The sequence below is a fragment of the Phoenix dactylifera genome, chromosome 10 (assembly GCF_051530095.1).
Source record: "Phoenix dactylifera cultivar Ajwa chromosome 10, Ajwa_hap1_PhDact_Kaust_v1.1, whole genome shotgun sequence".
Taxonomy (NCBI): domain Eukaryota; kingdom Viridiplantae; phylum Streptophyta; class Magnoliopsida; order Arecales; family Arecaceae; genus Phoenix; species Phoenix dactylifera.
Genome location: NC_143199.1, coordinates 28,754,193 through 28,773,941, shown reverse-complemented (window position 1 = coordinate 28,773,941; position 19,749 = coordinate 28,754,193). Strand labels below are relative to the sequence as shown.

Sequence of the window (19,749 nt, the reverse complement as noted above, 5' to 3'; positions counted from 1 at the left end):
TCAAAGCTGTTCTGTTTTAGTTTTCATTGGAGTATTTAGGCATATGCAAAGGGATCATGGATTGATTAGATCATTGGAGAAATGAGTTCAAGACAACTGAAATGCACTTACACTATAATGTATTTTTATACTGGATGAGCATATGTGGGAAGAATGGCAAGTATTAGGGAAAGAGCACTATTTTGTTGAATTAATAAGATATGATGTCTATAATTAAATCAGAAAAGTAGTAGTAATGTAGTTTGTCGTAGCAGTAAGATTATAATCAGCCATGAAAGAAAGGAATTGAAGAAGTGATGAGTCGGAGAGGAGAAAGAGATTTGATAGAGGGCGGAGAAGGGGCCAAAACCAGTCAAGATTTTTCTTTCAATCAAAAAATCTCCAGTAATCTTCAAAATTTGCCGCTTTACATGGGTTGATTGGCTTTTATTGGCAGACCAAAGAACTTTGTAAATAATGCTTCTCACTTGAATAAGGACTCGTAATTCCTCATCTGCTCTTAATTGCAAACTTTTGGCAACTTAAAGAAGAAAGGAAAAATTAAATTCCTAGAGTTCACAGTGGGTACTGTAAAAGCTCTACCTTATTATGAAAGCTCTACCTTATTATCATGAAGGTCCATGCATGAGAGACCAAATCAACAATCTAATCTCAGCTACTCTCCTGCACCTTGAGCCATCAGCTAGTCATGCACTGCCTGAATGCAACTTGCTATCTTATATTTTATTTTCTTTAGAATTGTTTTAATCAAGAGAGCACATTTTAGAAACTTAGGTGTTAGGTCATTGTCTTTGAAAAATATTTCCTTATGTAACAGGTTTATGCAGTTAGGCTATCGGCTTAAATTGAAATTTGCTTCTTCTATGTGAGTATCATATATGATATCTTGAGGATGTGCTCTAAATTGTAACTTTCCTGTTCTAAAGTACTAAAATAAATTTCATCATGATGAAAAAAAATGAACCAGAAAACCGGGATTCATGTATTCTTCACCCTTTTTTTTTGTAAAGATATGCAGTAAACATCATAATTTGTTTCAATTTTCAAATGTGCCATATTTTCTGCTATATGATTTTCTCATGAATTATGATTGCTAATTCCACTAAAACTCACAAAATCTGGGTTCTTCAGGTTGTGCTTTTACTTTTAAAATTTCTTTTCTTTTCCTTAATTTTGATGAAAGATGGGGGGTGGGTTGTTTAATTTTGAATATTTATCATTGCGATTCAGGAGGACCAACCAACCAGTAGTGATCGATGGACTGGAAAAATAAATTTTGTTGAGATACGCTCATTTTGGCATATCTTTCGAAGTTTTGATAGAATGTGGAGCTTCTTTATTCTATGCCTACAGGTGATTCTCTGTTATTGACTTATTGTTTTAGTTCCCATTAGCTCACTGAAATCATGCTCTTCCTGCTGCTTTTCCTCCTCCTATGTGTGCTGCTTCGTTGCTGATAAGTGCCTTCTGTTTCTCAGGCCATGATTATTGTTGCTTGGAATGGCGGGTCACCAAGTGATATTTTTTATGCCGGTGTATTTAAGGAAGTGTTGAGCATATTTATAACTGCTGCAGTAATGAAGCTGGGACAAGGTTAGCTGATACGGAATTTCTAAATGTGCTTATGAAATTTGTATTTCTTCTTCTCCAATTCATTTCTAGTTAATTCTAAGAAGTTCCTTGTTTGCTATATTTACATGTTATTAAAATATTAACCCTGCAGCCATCCTTGACGTTATTTTGAGCTGGAAAGCAAGGAGGAGTATGTCTTTTCCAGTTAAGATGAGATATATTTTAAAGGTCATCTCAGCTGCTGCCTGGGTGATAATTTTACCGGTAACATATGCCTATACTTGGGAAAACCCTACGGGCCTAGCAAGGACAATTAAGAACTGGCTTGGGGATGGTCGAAATCAACCTTCGCTATATATTTTAGCAGTGGTCATATATTTATCCCCAAATATGCTTGGTGCTTTGTTGTTTCTATTCCCATTCCTGAGACGGTTTCTTGAGAGGTCAAACTATAAGATTATAATGCTCATGATGTGGTGGTCTCAGGTAAATCTACATCTTCTTATCATCTTTCCCAATTGCATTCGCATTACTCAGTCTAGGACTTTTATCTGCTTTAGCAATCTTAATCATTCATTCATTTGGCAGCCTCGTCTCTATGTTGGAAGAGGGATGCATGAGAGTTCATTCTCCCTTTTCAAGTAAGAAGACAATCCTTTCTCGTAGTTATTGTAATCACTGTAGTCCATGACTCAGTAGAGGCTTGTTCATTCTTATTTCCAACCATTCCAACTTAATTTCAGGTATACAATGTTCTGGATCCTTCTTATAGCTGTAAAATTGGCATTTAGCTACTACATTGAGGTAACTATTCATTCATTGGTTGCTGAAATCTGCTACTGTGTCATTGTTCTGGATTCTATCTGTAGAAAGTTCTTGTAATATATAACAATAAGAACGTAAAGATTTTTTTAAAGATACTGTATCATTCTTGTTTCAAGGTTAATCTCATTTATTTTGCAATATGATGGACATATTAACTTTTTTTACTTGTAACACCCATATAAGTTTGTATATTGTACTATTGCAATACTAAGATTGTGATAATTTTGTCAAAAAATGCATTAGAAGTTTTTTTTTCATAAACTAACTTGTTAGCCGAGCAGAAAATATGAAGATTTAAATGCATAGGAAATATGAAATTTTATCTTGTGAGGTAATTATGGGTACAAGTTCCTATTTTACAGAATTCTGGCTCTGCCTTTTAGTCTATGAGAAGAAGAATTATGGCTTGCTAGAAATGATCGATGGGTTATGACAAATTAGGCCTATTTAAGATAGTAAGTACATAAATTGAATATGCCATGTTCACATATTCTACCCATCTGAGTTGTGCAGGGAAAAACTGTAATTTTTCATGTTGGAAATCTAGTCATCCTTGTTGGATTTTTTTCCCTGCATTTTTCCGATTGTATGTTTAGAACTTGAATAGTTTGGCATCTTCTATCCACTTCCATTAATCACTGTGAGCCAAATTGCCACTGCAGATCAAGCCTCTTATTCAGCCAACAAAAGATATCATGGCAGAGCCGATAAAAAATTTTCAATGGCATGAGTTTTTTCCGAGAGGTATTGTCGCAAGGGATAACTTATGTTCTACAGGTTCATAAATATTTATTATGTCTTATTTTCTGCCTGCAGCCAATAACAACCTCGGTATTGTGATTGCATTATGGGCTCCAATTATTCTTGTATGTTTGTTTTTCTATCCTGACTCATAATACCATAAAATCCATTTTGTTATGCATTTTTTGTTTTAATTTGCGGCCATGATGTGTCTAGGTTTATTTCATGGATACACAAATCTGGTATGCAATTTTCTCCACATTAATTGGTGGTATATATGGCGCTTGCCGTCGTCTTGGAGAGGTTGGTGACACATCTTTTCACTCCTCTTTTTTTTTCTCAAAAAATTGTTAGTTCCTCTTTTAATTTGAAAAATTAAATGGCTGCAATAACTTGTAACTTGTAAGCTATATAGAGCTTATCCTTATTCATTTCCAGAGGATATAAGACATAGATACATCAATAACTGTGTTCGGTTTAAACTTGTTTCACGTCTTCTACTTGGTTTAGCATTCTTGAATCATGCTACATAGTTATTACTTACTAGGAGCCTTACGCCGAGATGCATGGGTTCAATTAGCAATAAAGTTTCAAAATTGCTTAGAAAACTGCATTTTTGCTCACCACAATATGGATTCTGATACACGGACTCACATGTATAGAGTTTGGAAGCTTTAAAAATCAGATATGAGAAGCACACACTTTTAATCCTTGTCCATGATGCAAGGTTTTTATGATGCTTCAAGGTCATGCTTTTTCAACATTGACTGATGTGTGCTTTATCATGTTGTCTATCTATATAGATGAGAGGTTCATACAAGTGGACGCATAGGACTCTGCATGCATCACTGATTTTTATTCAGGAAGAATCATGTACTTGAATTTGGATCATGATATTTATTTTGAATTTGGTGTTCCGCTTCTATTCTGTTCTTCACTTCTTGTATCTGGAAAACAGTGCACAAAGTTCCGTATTCACTCTACTTCACTAGACTGCAAAAGGCACTTATTTTTAAGGAAAGCACTTAAAATGCATTCAAGTAAATATCTTTGGCATGAATGGGATAGTATGATGGTTATGACTTTCTGAACCAAATCATTCAAAAGCAAAACAGCCAGGTAACATAATATGGTTTTCTATTTGAAAATCAAATCTTACAAGGTCTATTTTAATAGGTAAGGTTGTCAATGGGCTAGATTGCGCCGATTGGCTGGGGTTTGAACCTTAGGCCCCTGCAAGCCTGGCCTAGCTTAAATTTGGCCCCAAGGTGTCAGGCTTGTGCATGACCTGAGACACACTATATGCTTTTAGGCTGGGACTCAATTTTCAGGTCCGAACCCTGCCTGGGGGCCCTAAAAGCTGAGCCTGAGCACAATTTTTTCTAGGTGTTTGGGCCGACCCAGGCCATTTGCCCATTATATGGGAATCCCAAGTTTGTGGATTTAAAGGACTTTATTTGGCTGTTTAAGCTTGCTTACCTTGATCACAGTGTAAGTGTTTTAATTAGTGTCTGCTGTGCCGGTACCAGGCATCGTATTGGTTGCCTGACGACACGAGTTGGTACAGACCTATGTTGGGCTTGTATCGACATAGGAGACTGTGGGAGAGAGAAAATGAGAGAGCGAGCAGGGGAGGGAGGGAAAGGAAAAGAGAGGGAGACCGGCGGAGGGTCGGTGGAGGCCGACACAGGTGCAGGTGGCGGAGGCCACGACCGGACCCCTATTTTGTTCTTGCCGACTTCACTTAAAAATCGCAAAATTTTTTAGCGGATGGATTCTTGTTTCACACGAAACAGGGGTCCGACCCCGGCCTCCGCTCGCCCTCCGTCGGCCTCCCTCTCTCTCTCTTCCTCCCCCGCTCGCTCTTTTCTTCTCTTCTCTTCTCCTTCTCCGACGACGGCGTCTTGGTTTCTTTGCCGGAACCGTCCTGGTCCGGTGCGGGTGCGGCTCGGGACGCCCGAACTGGGCGGTTCGGGACGGTTCCACCAACCGTGGTTTTAATAATGTATCGTTTAAATTTTGAGCAATATTAGTATATCTAAGGGCTTCTAATAGTTGTAGCTATCAAACACTTAAATAATTCAAGGTGGTGCTTAGACATGTTCCTTAATACCTACTACAAAAAATTATGAAAATGTTATGATAAATACATGTTCATGTTAATCATATAAATTTGGGTAGCATTCTAGTCCCGTTGATTCTTGTCTGGTGGGACACTCTTTATGTTTCATATGCAGAGCATCGGTTTGCTCAGTTAAGGGGCAGTTTTGACTTGTACTTGCATGATTGTTTGCTGCAAATTGATGGTGTTTGTTGACTTCCATGAACTTCTCACAGTTGCAAGGGTTTTATCTGGGCAAACAATACTTATTTTCTTTTTAAATTTCTTTTGTGGACCGAAACTGCTTCAAGCCTGTTTTAAACATTTAAGATTGGCTTGAAGCACATTTAACTACCTTAATGGTTGGAATTTTGACCTTGTGTAAGAGGCTTTGGAGTTTGGACGTATTTGGCCTGCATGATGCTGCACTGTATTCCAACCATATCAAGTTTTTCATGTAAATTTGAATTCCTTGGTTTTGTGTTTCGGTCAAGAGGAAATATGTATCCAGGTAAATAGGCAACCAACTGAAATGTCTTCAGACTTGAATTCTGGATACTTGAAAGTCTCAGTGCCCTCCTTCTCTTTGTTCTCTTTTGTTATTAGCTATGTTATATAAGAATGTCAATTGGCCTTCATGCCTTGAATCCTTAATGATATATACTCCTTCAAAGACACGATTAATATTTTTTTGTGGTGCAGTGACTTGGAAATGAATGTTCTTGTTTTTCTTATGCTGACATGTATACTCTATCTGATCTGTCTGATATTGGTTAAACCCATTTTGGAAGAATTTTCCTTGTAGCACTATTAGGGGCCCAAAACTTAGTTATTATTAGTACATATATTAATGCAGGTGGTGTAGCTTTCTAGAGTCCTAAACTCCTAATAATTTATATAGTGCATATAAGCAAACATTTTTCCGCGTTGATTTAATGTAGCCATAGTTGATAGTCTATATTTATAGTTTAAGTTAGTTGCTTGACTGCAAATTAAAACCATATATATGAAAAACCATTCAGGATAAATTACCTTGCCAAGAAACATAAATAGAGCATAAAATAGAACAACTTGTTCCACGAGCTGAAACACACGATCATGTCAAATTCTTGTAAGCAAATAATGTTATCTAAATAGATGACTTAATTATTTAGTTATTAAGTAATGTCAGTAAAGAACATGCAGAGTTGCTTATATTAGGAATATTGATTAGAAAATAATATTGTAGCTATTTTTTAAGATTCAGAACGTTACTTTAAGAATGCTACAATTATTCTTTTTGAACAATATGGAGATCTCTGTAATGACTTTTTGTCATGCCAAATCAAACTTTCCATGGGTTCATTCTGTTTTCATATTGTGCCTGTTATACATTATAAATGATCAAATTTAGCATGTGTGGCATTGTATTCATGAAGTTGCATGCATTTCTATTCCCGGCCCTGAGGTTAAGTGTAAATTTTCTTTTCACTTTGAAGTTCTACCAAATGTGTGGAATTATATAAAATTTGCACTCCTAAGTCTAGGATTATGATATAGACTTAATAAACTCATATATTAAATTCAAAGAGACTTAAAAATGGTTCTTAATCATTCTATTTTGACACGGATTTCTCTGTTTCCTTCCCCTGACTCTACCATCTATAGCTACCCCCTTGCTTCTCATATCCTCCAAAACTTCTAGGCATATATCCAATTTATATAGTCTAATTTGTGGTTTAAAACCAAACAAATGTAAACAGCCATTCAGTTTCCTTTTACCACATGTTGTAACACTTTGTGCATCTCTATCTCATCTTCTTAGGTTAACTTCTGTCATATCTTGGTCTTCGAAGCTCCATTTCAAAAATGAGTTGAAAAATTTATGTTAATCACAAATATGATGCCAGCAATCTTATCATCATACGAGATATCAAACTTCACATTTGACGATTTTTACTTTCTTTTGTGTTGCACATGGGAAGCTCCATTTCAGTTGAGTGGATTGATAATTTAACATTATTAATTTTAGTTATTTTCCTTGTGGATGTTCATATATATTCCCTGAAAACATCATTTGATATATTTTTATCTGAATAATGAACAAATTATTCATAACTTTTTTATTAAGTTTTTCATCTTGCAACATTTATGAAAGTATTCCTTAATTTTGATATAAGAGTTGATGTTAGTTGAAGCAGTCTCTGACATGCATGTTGGTACATGTCATCTAATATACCTAATTCAAGTTGAAGGATTTTGGTAAGGTTACAGTGTTTTAGGGCATAGTCTAAATATTTGACAGTTCCGGTCATGCTACATATCATAGAACTGATTTGAAATCATTTATAGGGCAAGCTTTATGTCTCAAAAGATCGTGATTCTGCGAGATGTTAGACAGTAAACAAGTAGCTTCATTTTGAGTATTGACATGCTCTTATAAAACATCTTCTTTTCTTAGCTTTATTAATAACAGATGAATCTTCCTCTTGATGCATAGTGACATGCTGTTGGGTTAAAAGATTAACATTGAGATGACCTATCAAAATAGCATGCAGATTGTAGAAGTTCATAAGTACATTCATAAATCATGAGATGACAGTAGGTGATTGGAACAGACATTAGCATTAATCTTGACATGAGTTATACTCTGGAACACATCCAATCCTATAAGAAAAAAGTGTAAATATATAAATAAGGCAAACAGAAAGGGAATTACTCTTAAGCTTGAAAAATTTTAATATATGTGCAGATCATCTTAAAGTCTTCAAAAGTATCATTAGAATCCGCCGGAAGTAACATGAACATATCGGATAAAAGTTCAGATGAACAGATGACATAGCTTTAGTGTCATATGTTTAAAATTTGTGTGCACTTTTCCTGTCTTCTAACTGAATTTTGCATATCATATGGTGCCATGTTAATTATCCGCTTTAGATGATTTGGCCAGTAATTTTTTATTGGACCGATATAACCTTCAACTCTATGTGCACTAGTTCTGTCTGCAGAGAAACAATTTTTTTTGTAGCTATAAGTGTTTCAATGTGTTTTTACTCGTTATTACTCTGTTAATGAATCCAGATTCGCACTTTAGGAATGTTAAGATCCCGTTTTCAATCACTGCCTGGTGCATTTAATGGCCGCTTGATTCCAGTGGAAAAGTCTGAAACAGGCAAAAAAAAGGGTTTTCGGGCTACTTTTTCCACTAAACATCCTGAGGTTTGACTGTTTCCTCACCTGGCTATTGTGTAACCATGTCAACTCTAACATCTATTATTGTTATCCATTTCAATTATTCCATAAATTCATAGTTTCTGTTGAGTTAGCTTTTGCTGCTGGATGTTTCAGGCACCAGCTAGCAATAAAGAGAAGGAGGCAGCAAGATTTGCTCAAATGTGGAATAAAATAATCACCAGTTTCCGAGATGAAGATCTTATAAGCAACAAGTATAGTCGATTTTGCTGGTCAATTTATTTGTGTATTTTATATATTCCAGCATATGTGTCAGTTGCTATGATCACTGAAATACAGGGAAATGGACTTGTTGCTTGTTCCATACTGGGCAGATCGTGATTTGGGCCTTATGCAGTGGCCTCCGTTCTTACTTGCTAGCAAGGTTTTCATTTCCCCCCACCCCCTCACCCTTCTTTCTCTTAGCCTTTTGATTAAGTGCTGAAACTTACTTGAAATTTAGATCCCAATAGCACTGGACATGGCCAAAGATAGCGATGGAAAGGATCGTGATCTGAAGAAGAGAATCAATGCAGATAGTTATATGTTCTGTGCTGTTCGAGAGTGCTATGCATCATTTAAAAACATCATAAAATATTTAGTTGATGGTCAGCGTGAAAAAGGGTAAGCTATTGGTTGTGCATATGATTTAATCTGTAATTCTAATTGCAAGTAGTAAGCATGCCTGGTTACCGTTATTTTGCGTTCCTTGGGATAAGTTATTTCTTTTCAAAATCACATGCCTTTGTCTCATTACTGCTTTATGCATATCAGGGTCATAAATGAGCTTTTTCAAAAAGTTGATGACCATATAGCCAATGACACTTTGATAACACAACTAACTTTGAGCTCTCTCCCGAGTCTGTACCACAAATTTGTTGAATTGATTAAGCTACTGGTATGCATTTTTATTCTAAAATCTTGATGTTTCAGCTGCTGTTTATGTAATATTCATCAGTGGGTTCATTTTTTCCCATGATCTATTGTCACAGATGGAAAATAAGGGAGAAGACAGAAGTCAGGTTATCATTCTTTTCCAAGACATGCTTGAGGTGGTAACAAGGGATATAATGGATGAACTACCTCCTGGGTAAGAAATCTCAATGATTTTTTTTTGCTGTAAGATCATGATATCTGTGTCTGATATTATCACTTGGATATATAAAAGAACAAGACTAAATTAATTTTCTTCTCCTTGATATTTGTCTGGCTTCCCAATATGTTGTGCCATGGGGACCATTTTGCTTAATAAATTTGATGCTCTGTTTTCCACTTTTATATGTAAAAGCTTTAGCTATTTCTTCTATCGTTTGTGATCCATTCTGTTGTCTTCTTTTGTTAGTGGTTCCCTGTGATATCCTTAGTTTAGTGTCTATTCTCATCCATCAAACTGTCTATCCTCTTAAACCATCCTTCTCTAATAGTGTCTCTGAAAATTACTTTCCTCAGAATCCAAAGTGATCTCTGAATCAAATCAGTCCATTGTCTATTTTGGTGCACGTTTTTTCAGCTCTTTTCTCCACCCCCTGCATGATAAATGTTGTGGCTGCAAGCGAGTGAAGCCAGAATTAGTCTTATACTGTTCTAGAGGTTCTCCTTGTATACCGGGTTGATGCATCATTTTGCACACACAGTTGGCTCTATCCGTGCAGTTCCAGATCCTCTCTCTTGCACACATACGGACACATGCATAAAGGACTTCAAGGACTCGTGGAAAGGCCTCAGAAGCCAGCACATGCTTGCTGGACTCCAGGCTTTCCCATTTTATGTATTAGAGATATTTCATACTTTTGATATGTGTACATTCTCTTGCTGTCAAACTTGCAGACAAATCAGTTATTTGCTGTACTTAATAATATATATCTGTTGGAAATCTAGATTGTTACATTTCAATCATTTTCTGCATATCAGATCTAATTTTGCTATTAAAATTAAACCACCGGTCCCATTGTAATCATCACTTTTTTTGACAGCCTTCTAGATTCTGCCCATGGAGGGCCATATAGAATGCATGAAGGAATAACACCATTGGACCAACTGGTGGCTCAGTTATTTGCAGAAACTGGAGCTATTAAATTTCCTTTACCAGAATCAGCAGCTTGGACTGAAAAGGTATATTTTCTGTTTTATATGGTGAAGTGAATGCATGGATACATCTATTGGTGTAGATGTGCATCTGTTTTTTTTTTGTGCGCGGGTGTGTGCATGCATATAAAAGTGTAATTGTGTTTCCGTGCACATGCATGTGTGTTTGTGGGTGTGTGTGTGTGTATGCCTGTGTGCGTGCCAGGGAATGCAGGCTGAAGGGTGCTGGGTGTAGGTGGGTCTTTTTTTTTCTTCCCGATTCCTCCAAAATAAATGTTTGTTCGTGTTTCAATGGTTCCAGATCAAAAGACTTCATCTGTTGCTCACAGTAAAGGAATCTGCAATGGATGTGCCAACCAACCTGGATGCTAGAAGGCGGATATCTTTCTTTGCTAATTCTCTGTTTATGAATATGCCCAATGCACCCAAAGTCCGAAACATGTTATCATTCTCGTAAGTCTTTCAGACAGTTCTCTAAGATTATGTGTCCATTCATCTTTGTTTTGGTTGGCTATTTGGCACTATATGGTGTTCGGTTTGTAACGTTTCCCTTTTTTTTTTTGTGGCTAAATTTGAACTCTCAGCTACAACCATTATGTGTGCCTATACTGTTCATTCTCGTCAGCCTTCATCCAATCTAATTTTGGTGGCTTAATGCTAGTTGGCTAGATTAACTTAAAGATATGTATATTTGATTCTTCTTTGCAATTATGCTTCTAGTTTTTGCTCCAGTCTGGAGCATACATCCACAGAACTTGGATATTTGTAATTTCGATGACTCTAGAGCATAATAATATACTTTGAAGTTTAACTGCTAATAACTATTTGATGTTAAGTAGCACTGTGAATATTGTGTCTATATGTCACAGTCTCATTTCCTGTTATTTGTTTAAATCTTCTTTGATTGCATTGCCATGAGAGTCTCTGGTTGAACATTATAATCTTTTGATCTGTGTATGGAGTTTTTACGAGCTGCAGGTATTGAGTCCTGTTGCTTTTTTCATTGAAATTTTACTTAAGTTATTTCTAATTTTTTCAATATTTCATCGTTGATTGCTACATTTTTCTGCTAAGATCCTTGATTACCACACTTTGTTGTTTGAAATGAAAGTTGCATCTGCTTTAGTTGAAGCTTATTTACTGGTTTCATACTCTTTGTAACTGCTGATTTTATATATAAATAACTTGAAGCTCATTTTTAACACCTTTTCTGGCTTAATTATTGTCGTTTTATGTCTTCAAGTTCATTTTACATGGATATCTTGCTTGTGGCAAATAACTGGCACAACGCTTATGTTGCAGTGTCTTGACTCCCTACTACACAGAGGATGTTCTTTTCTCTGTTCAAAATCTCGAGCAGCAAAATGAAGATGGGGTTTCCATTCTATTCTACTTGCAGAAAATCTATCCAGGTTTTGTTGTGCTTTTTGCTGTTTGAGATGTGTTCATTATATAATTTTATAGGTAGTCTATTTTTCTGTGGCTTTGCCATATCAGTTTGAAATTTATCTTGCAATGCATTTCTTAGATGAATGGACCAATTTCCTTGAGCGGGTAGGATGCCAGACAGAAGAACAACTTCATCAGAATGAGGAATTGGAAGAGCAACTCCGTCTTTGGGCATCATATAGAGGCCAGACTTTGACGAGAACTGGTATGGTATTTGGTGCTTAGGATTGGATTTCATGGTTCTTTCTCCCCTAAATTAAATGCAAGAGATTGTTCATAGAACAGTTTTATTAATCACATAATTTTGTAGTTACTTCTTTCTATCACTTATTGTTGGATCGTGTCAATTTCCAGTCAGAGGTATGATGTATTATCGAAAAGCTTTGGAACTTCAGGCTTTCCTTGACATGGCCAAAGATGAAGGTACCTTAGTAATTTGGACATCATTGTTGACACGAATTACTTAATAATAATAATATAATTCCCACCTCCTTTTAGTAACTTGTTCTAGAAATCTTGCTTGGTACTCCCTTTCAGATCTAATGGAAGGTTACAAAGCAGTTGAATTATCATCTGAGGAACACTCAAAAGTTGGAAGATCTTTGTGGGCACAATGCCAAGCTGTAGCTGACATGAAATTTACATATGTGGTTTCCTGCCAGCAATATGGTATTCAGAAACGAGCTGGTGATCCTCATGCACAGGATATACTAAGACTCATGACAACGTATGCCTGATTAACTCTTCAACCCTGCTTGTTAAAACTGACTTATAGAGTACCATATTGGAAGAACGAAGATCAATTTCTGCTCCTTTCTTTCTGTGGTACATGAAGTCTGGTGTGTAGGGGTCAATTTGAGCATGTTGGTGTAATTTATTTTGCAGGTATCCATCTCTCCGTGTCGCTTATATTGATGAGGTTGAAGAGCCTAGAAAAGATAGATCTAAGAAGATAGAAAAGGTTTATTATTCTGCATTAGTGAAGGCTACTTTAGCTAAGGCTGATGATTCTGCTGAACCAGTACAAAGTCTTGACCAGGTGAAGTGTTTTAGAACTTGCAATAGCCAATTTGTTTTTCTCTTTGTTTAGCAGCATCATCACAGGAAAGGAAATAAGCTATGATTTTGGCATAGGAGCCTTCTTAGGATCAGCAGCATCAGAGTTTATAGTTCTGCAGAAGGTTTCTTAATGTCATAAAACAGAAATTCAAATTTTATCAGGGGAGAAAGATTGGTTACGATTGGTACTGCTATAGAAAAATTTTATAGTTCTGCTAAACCTGCTACTGTGCATTGGTTTGGATGTTTAATGCATAGTAGATGCTAAATGCTCAAGAGTATACGATGAACTGCTATAGAACATTATCTTCCATATATACCATAACGAGTATACTGTGACTTACATTTTATGTAAAAAGAATTCGATGTACACCTTAAGCAACTCTTTAAAGTTCTTAGAGGATCCATGGGTAACTAAAATTTTGAATGACAGTATTACATCCCTTTCTGTACTTGATTGAACTAGTTGCTATGATATGTAATTTCAGCACTTGAGTTTTGCATTATAACTTTGTCTGTGTTCCAGATTGTGGCATGGAAAAAATACTTGTTTTTTGTTGATCTTTTGTATATTCTTGGCACAGGTAATCTATCGGATAAAGCTCCCTGGTCCTGCCATTTTGGGCGAAGGAAAGCCAGAAAATCAAAATCATGCTATTATTTTTACCCGTGGTGAAGGTTTACAGACTATAGACATGAACCAGGTAAAGGGTTCTTGCATTTTTCTGTCACTTAGTCGATTATTGTAGGCCCTTTGCTTTAATCATTGGTAACTCTAGGAACATTACATGGAGGAGGCCTTAAAAATGAGAAATTTGCTGCAAGAATTTTTGAAAAAGCACGATGGTGTAAGATATCCATCAATACTTGGGGTTAGGGAGCATATATTTACTGGAAGGTGGGTTTCCTAACTTATAGTTCATTCTTTTTTCCAGGTTCTTGCTGAGGAAGTCGATTTAGAGACTCTTTAAAAAGATATTAACTTAGTGTCATCTGATAACTTGTGCAGTGTTTCCTCTCTTGCATGGTTTATGTCAAATCAGGAGACCAGTTTTGTGACTATTGGACAGCGTATACTTGCCAACCCTTTAAGGTGAGTCTCCAATAAGTGTAACTTAGAGTTGCAGGTAGGATGCTATATGCAAGAAAAATGTCTGTTATCATCTCTACCACGATATAATATAATGTCAATTATAATCATTAGTAGTGGGGGTAACATCAAGCAGCACTAGCAAATGTAGTAGTATATGGATTGTGCCAAAAGGTCTAAAAAATAACTAAAATCATCATGGCGAAAGATATGGCTAAGCGAGTTTACTGATCACTTTTAGATATCTTCTTCCCCCATAAGAAAATGTAAGATACGATTCTTTTATATGAACTGAACAAATAGTTGTTTTTCTGAACCTTTTACTTTTTCTGGTTCTGTGAAGTAAAATGATCAATAAATGTGATCTATCCTCACATTGATGGCATGCAAATTCTGGTTTTCTTGTCCTAAAAAGTCTAATAGTGATATGCTGATAATCTATTGTAAAATATAACTTTTCACTTACCATTTTTTCCCCTTCCACTGAGTCATTTCTTCTGCATAACATCTCTCTCTCTCTCTCTCTCTCTCTCTCTCTCTCACGCACACACACACTCTGAACAGCAGTTTGTAGGCATCTGCTCTAAGCATTTCTACCATCTTGCTTGCGCCATCAGCTTGCTCATCAAATATTTTTGTTGCATCTTTATACCATCCCATTTAGTTTCACCACCTTATCTTCAAATGATGCAATTCTATGTCTTGCAATTACTATTTTCAAAAAAATTTGTACCTTCTTATTTGACTTGACCACCTTAACATGCCATGCTGGTGACATTCATCTTACATGCTCTTTATATTATCACAATTGCTCAGTTAATTGCAATATCTGTAGACTTTTTGATTCGCGTGGCATGGCTTCAACATGCCGCCCTTAGGGCTTAAACGGGTTAGTGGCATCTTCAGACTTAAAAAAATATCGTACCATAATATAACTGACCAAGAAATTTGCAATTTGCTGCCTATTTTTGTAGTTCATGCCATCTCATCTCAATACTTGGGCATTTGAATATTGCTTCTCCTTCTCCTTGTTATGTGCTAAAAAGGTGCTGGAAATTTATAAGAGGAGGGCGGGTCTCAACCTTGCTATGGTAGTATGAGTTTTCAGCCACATTATAATGAATGTTTCCTATATAAGGAAGTTGACAATTGCCCTGCCAATGTCACTTCGTATACAAGTTACCTTTAACTGTAGCATGTATCTTTATTCTCTTCCTTTCCTAATTATGTAGCAAGGGTGAGTGTGACCAATAACTTTAGATTCTTCTCTGCACAAGGTGGTATTTTGACACTAGCGGATCCATGGTTAGGTTTTTGGTAACTGAGCCTCTATGCTTTGAGATTTTTAGAACACGATGGATGCGTGAATGCTATATACTTCCAGCTTGGATAGTCCATGAGATTTTTGGATGGAAGGCATTATGTTATTTTCATTTTACGAACACCAACCAATTCCCTGGAAGACAAACATACATATGTTTCATTTACCACAAGTTCTCACAGTCAACTTATTTTTTCTTATTAATATCCAATTTTCTATATCTTTTGTTTTAATGTAGACCCAGGAAAATTTTCTGAATCTCTATCTTCCCAGGGTTCGATTTCATTATGGTCATCCAGATGTCTTTGATAGACTTTTCCACTTAACCAGGGGTGGTGTAAGCAAAGCGTCCAAGATCATCAATCTGAGTGAGGATATATTTGCAGGCATGTAACTTCTGATAAGTTGTTCTTTGCTAGTTCTTGGAATTTTTTGTCACGTTATACTGGTTGTCTGCCAGGTTTCAATTCAACACTTCGTGAAGGCAACGTCACACATCATGAATATATGCAAGTTGGTAAGGGGAGAGATGTGGGTCTTAACCAGATCTCACTTTTCGAGGCAAAGATAGCAAATGGGAATGGGGAGCAGACGTTGAGTCGTGATATCTACAGGCTTGGGCATCGTTTTGATTTCTTTAGAATGTTGTCATGTTACTTTACTACTGTGGGCTTCTATGTCAGTAATTTGGTATGACAAGCAAGCTTCTCCCCTGAATCCTTTATGGATCTTATTAACCCATGCCAATAATTTATGCGTTGTGTACTGTTTTCTGTTCGGCAGGTCACAGTCCTAACAGTATATGTATTTCTCTATGGTCGCTTATATCTTGTTCTTAGTGGGCTTGATGAAGCGCTGGCCACTGGGAAGAAGTTCATACATAACGAACCTCTCCAAGTTGCTCTTGCTTCCCAGTCTTTTGTGCAACTTGGTATCCTGATGGCTCTTCCTATGATGATGGAAATTGGTCTAGAAAGAGGTTTCCGCAAGGCACTAAGTGATTTTGTGCTGATGCAGTTACAATTGGCTTCTGTCTTCTTTACATTTTCTCTTGGGACTAAGACACACTATTATGGAAGAACATTGCTCCATGGAGGTGCAGAATATAGAGCCACTGGTCGTGGATTTGTGGTCTTCCATGCCAAATTTGCTGACAACTATAGGTTTTATTCTCGCAGTCATTTTGTCAAGGGCATCGAATTGATGATTTTGCTTATTGTTTATGAAATCTTTGGCCAGTCGTACAGAGGTGCAGTTGCATATATCTTTATAACCGTTTCTATGTGGTTTATGGTCGGCACATGGCTTTTTGCCCCTTTCCTTTTCAATCCTTCAGGCTTTGAGTGGCAAAAGATTGTTGATGACTGGACTGATTGGAATAAGTGGATTAACAACCGCGGGGGGATCGGTGTGCCACCAGAGAAAAGCTGGGAATCTTGGTGGGAAAAAGAACAAGAACATCTTAAGTATACAGGGAAGCGTGGGACCATTCTCGAGATAGCACTTGCATTGCGCTTTTTTATATACCAATATGGGCTCGTCTATCACTTGCATATAACAAAACATACCAAAAGCGTGCTGGTATTTATTTAAATGACTGGAAAATATGCTGATGCAGTTATTGTTAGACTTGCATTGACCATTCATTACCTTTTGACATTGAACTATCTTCCTTGGCTTCCAGGTTTATGGTGTTTCCTGGCTTGTGATCTTGGTCATATTGCTGGTCATGAAGGTATGTAAACATTCCTTGAGTTCCCAACACAATCCATTTACAACTATAAATGTTCTTATAAATCTGCTTATCCCATGGAAATAAGTATTTATTGTGTTTGATTCAGCTCTAGTTTGATTTTCCAATAGCCAGGGGCTTGGGTCTTTTTGAGTGTCAAAGACTGACTTTTAACTCTATCAATATTACATGGGTGTTATAGTTTATGAAGCTCCCACCACTGCAGGATGCAGGATCTGGGAAGGGTCAGATGTACACAGCCTACTCCCACAGGTGGAGAGGTTGTTTCCGTGTTTTAAACCTATGACATTGAGGTCATAATGGAGCAATCTTGCTGCTTGCACCAAAGCCCTTCCTCTCTAGTATTACTTACAAATGGTTAATGAAATTTAAGATAATTATTTGACTCAACTTGTTAAACAGGTAGTCAACTAAAATGGCCTGGCTTGCAATCTATCTAAATTGGTGAACTGAAAAATGCTTGGGTGAAAGAATTTTTGGTGACTGGTTCTGTCTAGATTATTGAATTGAACAATGCCTGACTGGAGAGGGATGTTTCCGTGTTTTAAACTTATGACATCTAGGTCATAATGGAGCAATCTTGCTGCTTGCACCAAAGCCCTTCCTCTCTAGCAATATTATTTACAAATGGTTAATGAAATTTAAGATAACTATTTGAGTCAACTTCTTAAAAAGGTAGTCAACAAAAATGGCCTGGCTTGCATTCTATCTAAATTGGTGAACTGAAAAATGCTTGGGTGAACTAATTTTTGGTGAGAGCTATCTTCCCAACCAAAAAAGTTGTGCTTTGATTGGTCTCGATAGCAAGTTTGCTGCATTAATTCTGAAGTGACTGATGAGTTTGGGGATTTTGCACTTTTGTTTTCTTAAGTCCCACACCCAACGAGTATATTGGAGGATCGCCTATGCTCCAGTGGCTAGAGATGATTCTGAAAGTTGGACAAAGTCAAACCAATTTTTATGTTTTGTTGTTAAGATACAGTCACTGAAGTTTAATGTTAGCATAAACAACCATAATTTTTATTCTTATTAGCACTTGATAATTTTGCTTACCGACTCTTGTGCCCCTTTTTTTGGTTCTTTTATTGTTTTCCAGACGGTATCCATGGGAAGGCGGAAATTCAGTGCAGACTTTCAGCTTGTTTTCCGGCTGATAAAGGGACTTATCTTTGTAACTTTTGTTTCTATACTGATCATATTAATAGTCATCCCGCGCATGACACTGCAAGACATTTTTGTTTGCATCATTGCATTCATGCCAACTGGATGGGGGCTGCTTCTGGTTAGTAAATTTAATGAGCTTACACCCATTTCAATATTCTGTACGTTTTAGTTGCTGTTTGCTTCAGGCTTAAGCGTTGATACATGCTTGTCCATGGCTGTCTACAGATTGCACAAGCTTGTAGGCCTCTTGTTCGAAGAGCTGGGTTTTGGGGATCCGTCAGGGCACTTGCGCGAGGATACGAAATTATCATGGGCCTTCTTTTGTTTACCCCAATTGCAGTCTTGGCTTGGTTCCCTTTTGTATCTGAGTTCCAAACAAGAATGTTATTCAATCAAGCCTTCAGCAGAGGTTTGCAGATTTCTCGTATTCTAGGCGGCCAGAGGAAAGATCGCTCATCTCGCAACAAGGACTAGATCAGCTTCGCATTGGAACTCACTGCTGTGGATACTTTCATCCCTACTTCCACCCTTTCTATTCCTTGTTATAATCATCAAGATATTGTCCGTCTCGGCATGGTTTATTGTGATAATTTATTAATCAAAATGTCACTGTAGATTGTCGATGTAAGATGGGTATTGTGTGTTGTTAATGAGATGATCCCAGTCTCAGGATAAAATGGCCTCTGTCTATTTCAATTCTGGTATCTTCACCAGATTTTTGGATTTTTTGTTTTTGGCCAACGGTATGTAATATAAATATTTGTTCTGTCTGCTGCCCTTTTTTCTGTAGTTCAGCCACCAAACTGGCACCCATGCAGCAATGGCCTACCTTCAATGTTATGATGCTTTGATTTACTGCCGCTTCGTGACCCCATGTGCTAGTTCATTCAATTGGCCACTTTGTAGGTAGTTATGATTTATTTTTCAAATTCTATTATTAAGTCGGTGATGGATGCAATCAGGACGCCTGTTAAATATTTAAAGTCTATTTTTTAGTTCTTTATCAGTCCTGTATATCTTCCTGAGTATGAACAGTGGGTTCATCCATAATTAATATAAAAAAATACGAGTTTAATACTAATTGTGATGCAGTTTTTTTGTTACTGGAAATTAGAGCAATTTCAATAACTTGTCAATGTGCCATATACGTGTTTTCCATTGTTTCAATTATTATTTATGCCTTTAGTTAAAATTTATCAAATTATTATATTTTGTACTCTACTTTTTAAATTAATGAAAGGCCTAAGTAGATTTTTTTCCTTTTTTTATTTGTACATTAATTATTTAAATAAAAAGTAGTGCTTATAATAAATTGATTATCTGAAATGGCTATTATTTCTTTAGTTTTGCTTTATTATTCGTTTCTATAATTTTTTAGA

General features: G+C 36.6%; 1 protein-coding gene across 2 annotated transcripts in view; it reads left to right on the top strand.

Annotated features, from left to right (window-relative positions):
• The window catches only part of LOC103723400 (callose synthase 3-like), a 30,211-nt gene extending 10,986 nt beyond the window's left edge, over positions 1-19,225 (top strand). Inside the window, exons 14-43 of one of the 2 annotated variants that reach the window (XM_008814309.6) lie at positions 1,231-1,353; positions 1,479-1,593; positions 1,724-2,058; positions 2,161-2,213; positions 2,316-2,376; positions 3,060-3,141; positions 3,214-3,263; positions 3,355-3,441; positions 8,300-8,437; positions 8,567-8,664; positions 8,750-8,834; positions 8,913-9,073; positions 9,224-9,347; positions 9,442-9,539; positions 10,423-10,561; positions 10,836-10,987; positions 11,837-11,946; positions 12,063-12,188; positions 12,338-12,406; positions 12,521-12,710; positions 12,869-13,022; positions 13,627-13,746; positions 13,822-13,940; positions 14,052-14,135; positions 15,727-15,839; positions 15,914-16,143; positions 16,237-17,034; positions 17,138-17,188; positions 18,303-18,488; positions 18,596-19,225. In XM_008814309.6, the coding sequence (XP_008812531.1) occupies positions 1,231-1,353; positions 1,479-1,593; positions 1,724-2,058; positions 2,161-2,213; positions 2,316-2,376; positions 3,060-3,141; positions 3,214-3,263; positions 3,355-3,441; positions 8,300-8,437; positions 8,567-8,664; positions 8,750-8,834; positions 8,913-9,073; positions 9,224-9,347; positions 9,442-9,539; positions 10,423-10,561; positions 10,836-10,987; positions 11,837-11,946; positions 12,063-12,188; positions 12,338-12,406; positions 12,521-12,710; positions 12,869-13,022; positions 13,627-13,746; positions 13,822-13,940; positions 14,052-14,135; positions 15,727-15,839; positions 15,914-16,143; positions 16,237-17,034; positions 17,138-17,188; positions 18,303-18,488; positions 18,596-18,844 (4,500 nt within the window). In that variant the 3' untranslated portion in view covers positions 18,845-19,225. Of the gene's footprint in view, positions 1-1,230; positions 1,354-1,478; positions 1,594-1,723; positions 2,214-2,315; positions 2,377-3,059; positions 3,142-3,213; positions 3,264-3,354; positions 3,442-8,299; positions 8,438-8,566; positions 8,665-8,749; positions 8,835-8,912; positions 9,074-9,223; positions 9,348-9,441; positions 9,540-10,422; positions 10,562-10,835; positions 10,988-11,836; positions 11,947-12,062; positions 12,189-12,337; positions 12,407-12,520; positions 12,711-12,868; positions 13,023-13,626; positions 13,747-13,821; positions 13,941-14,051; positions 14,136-15,726; positions 15,840-15,913; positions 16,144-16,236; positions 17,035-17,137; positions 17,189-18,302; positions 18,489-18,595 lie in introns of both variants that reach the window. The other variant, XM_089925896.1, reaches the window with a different exon arrangement.
• Positions 19,226-19,749: the final 524 nt, after the last annotated feature.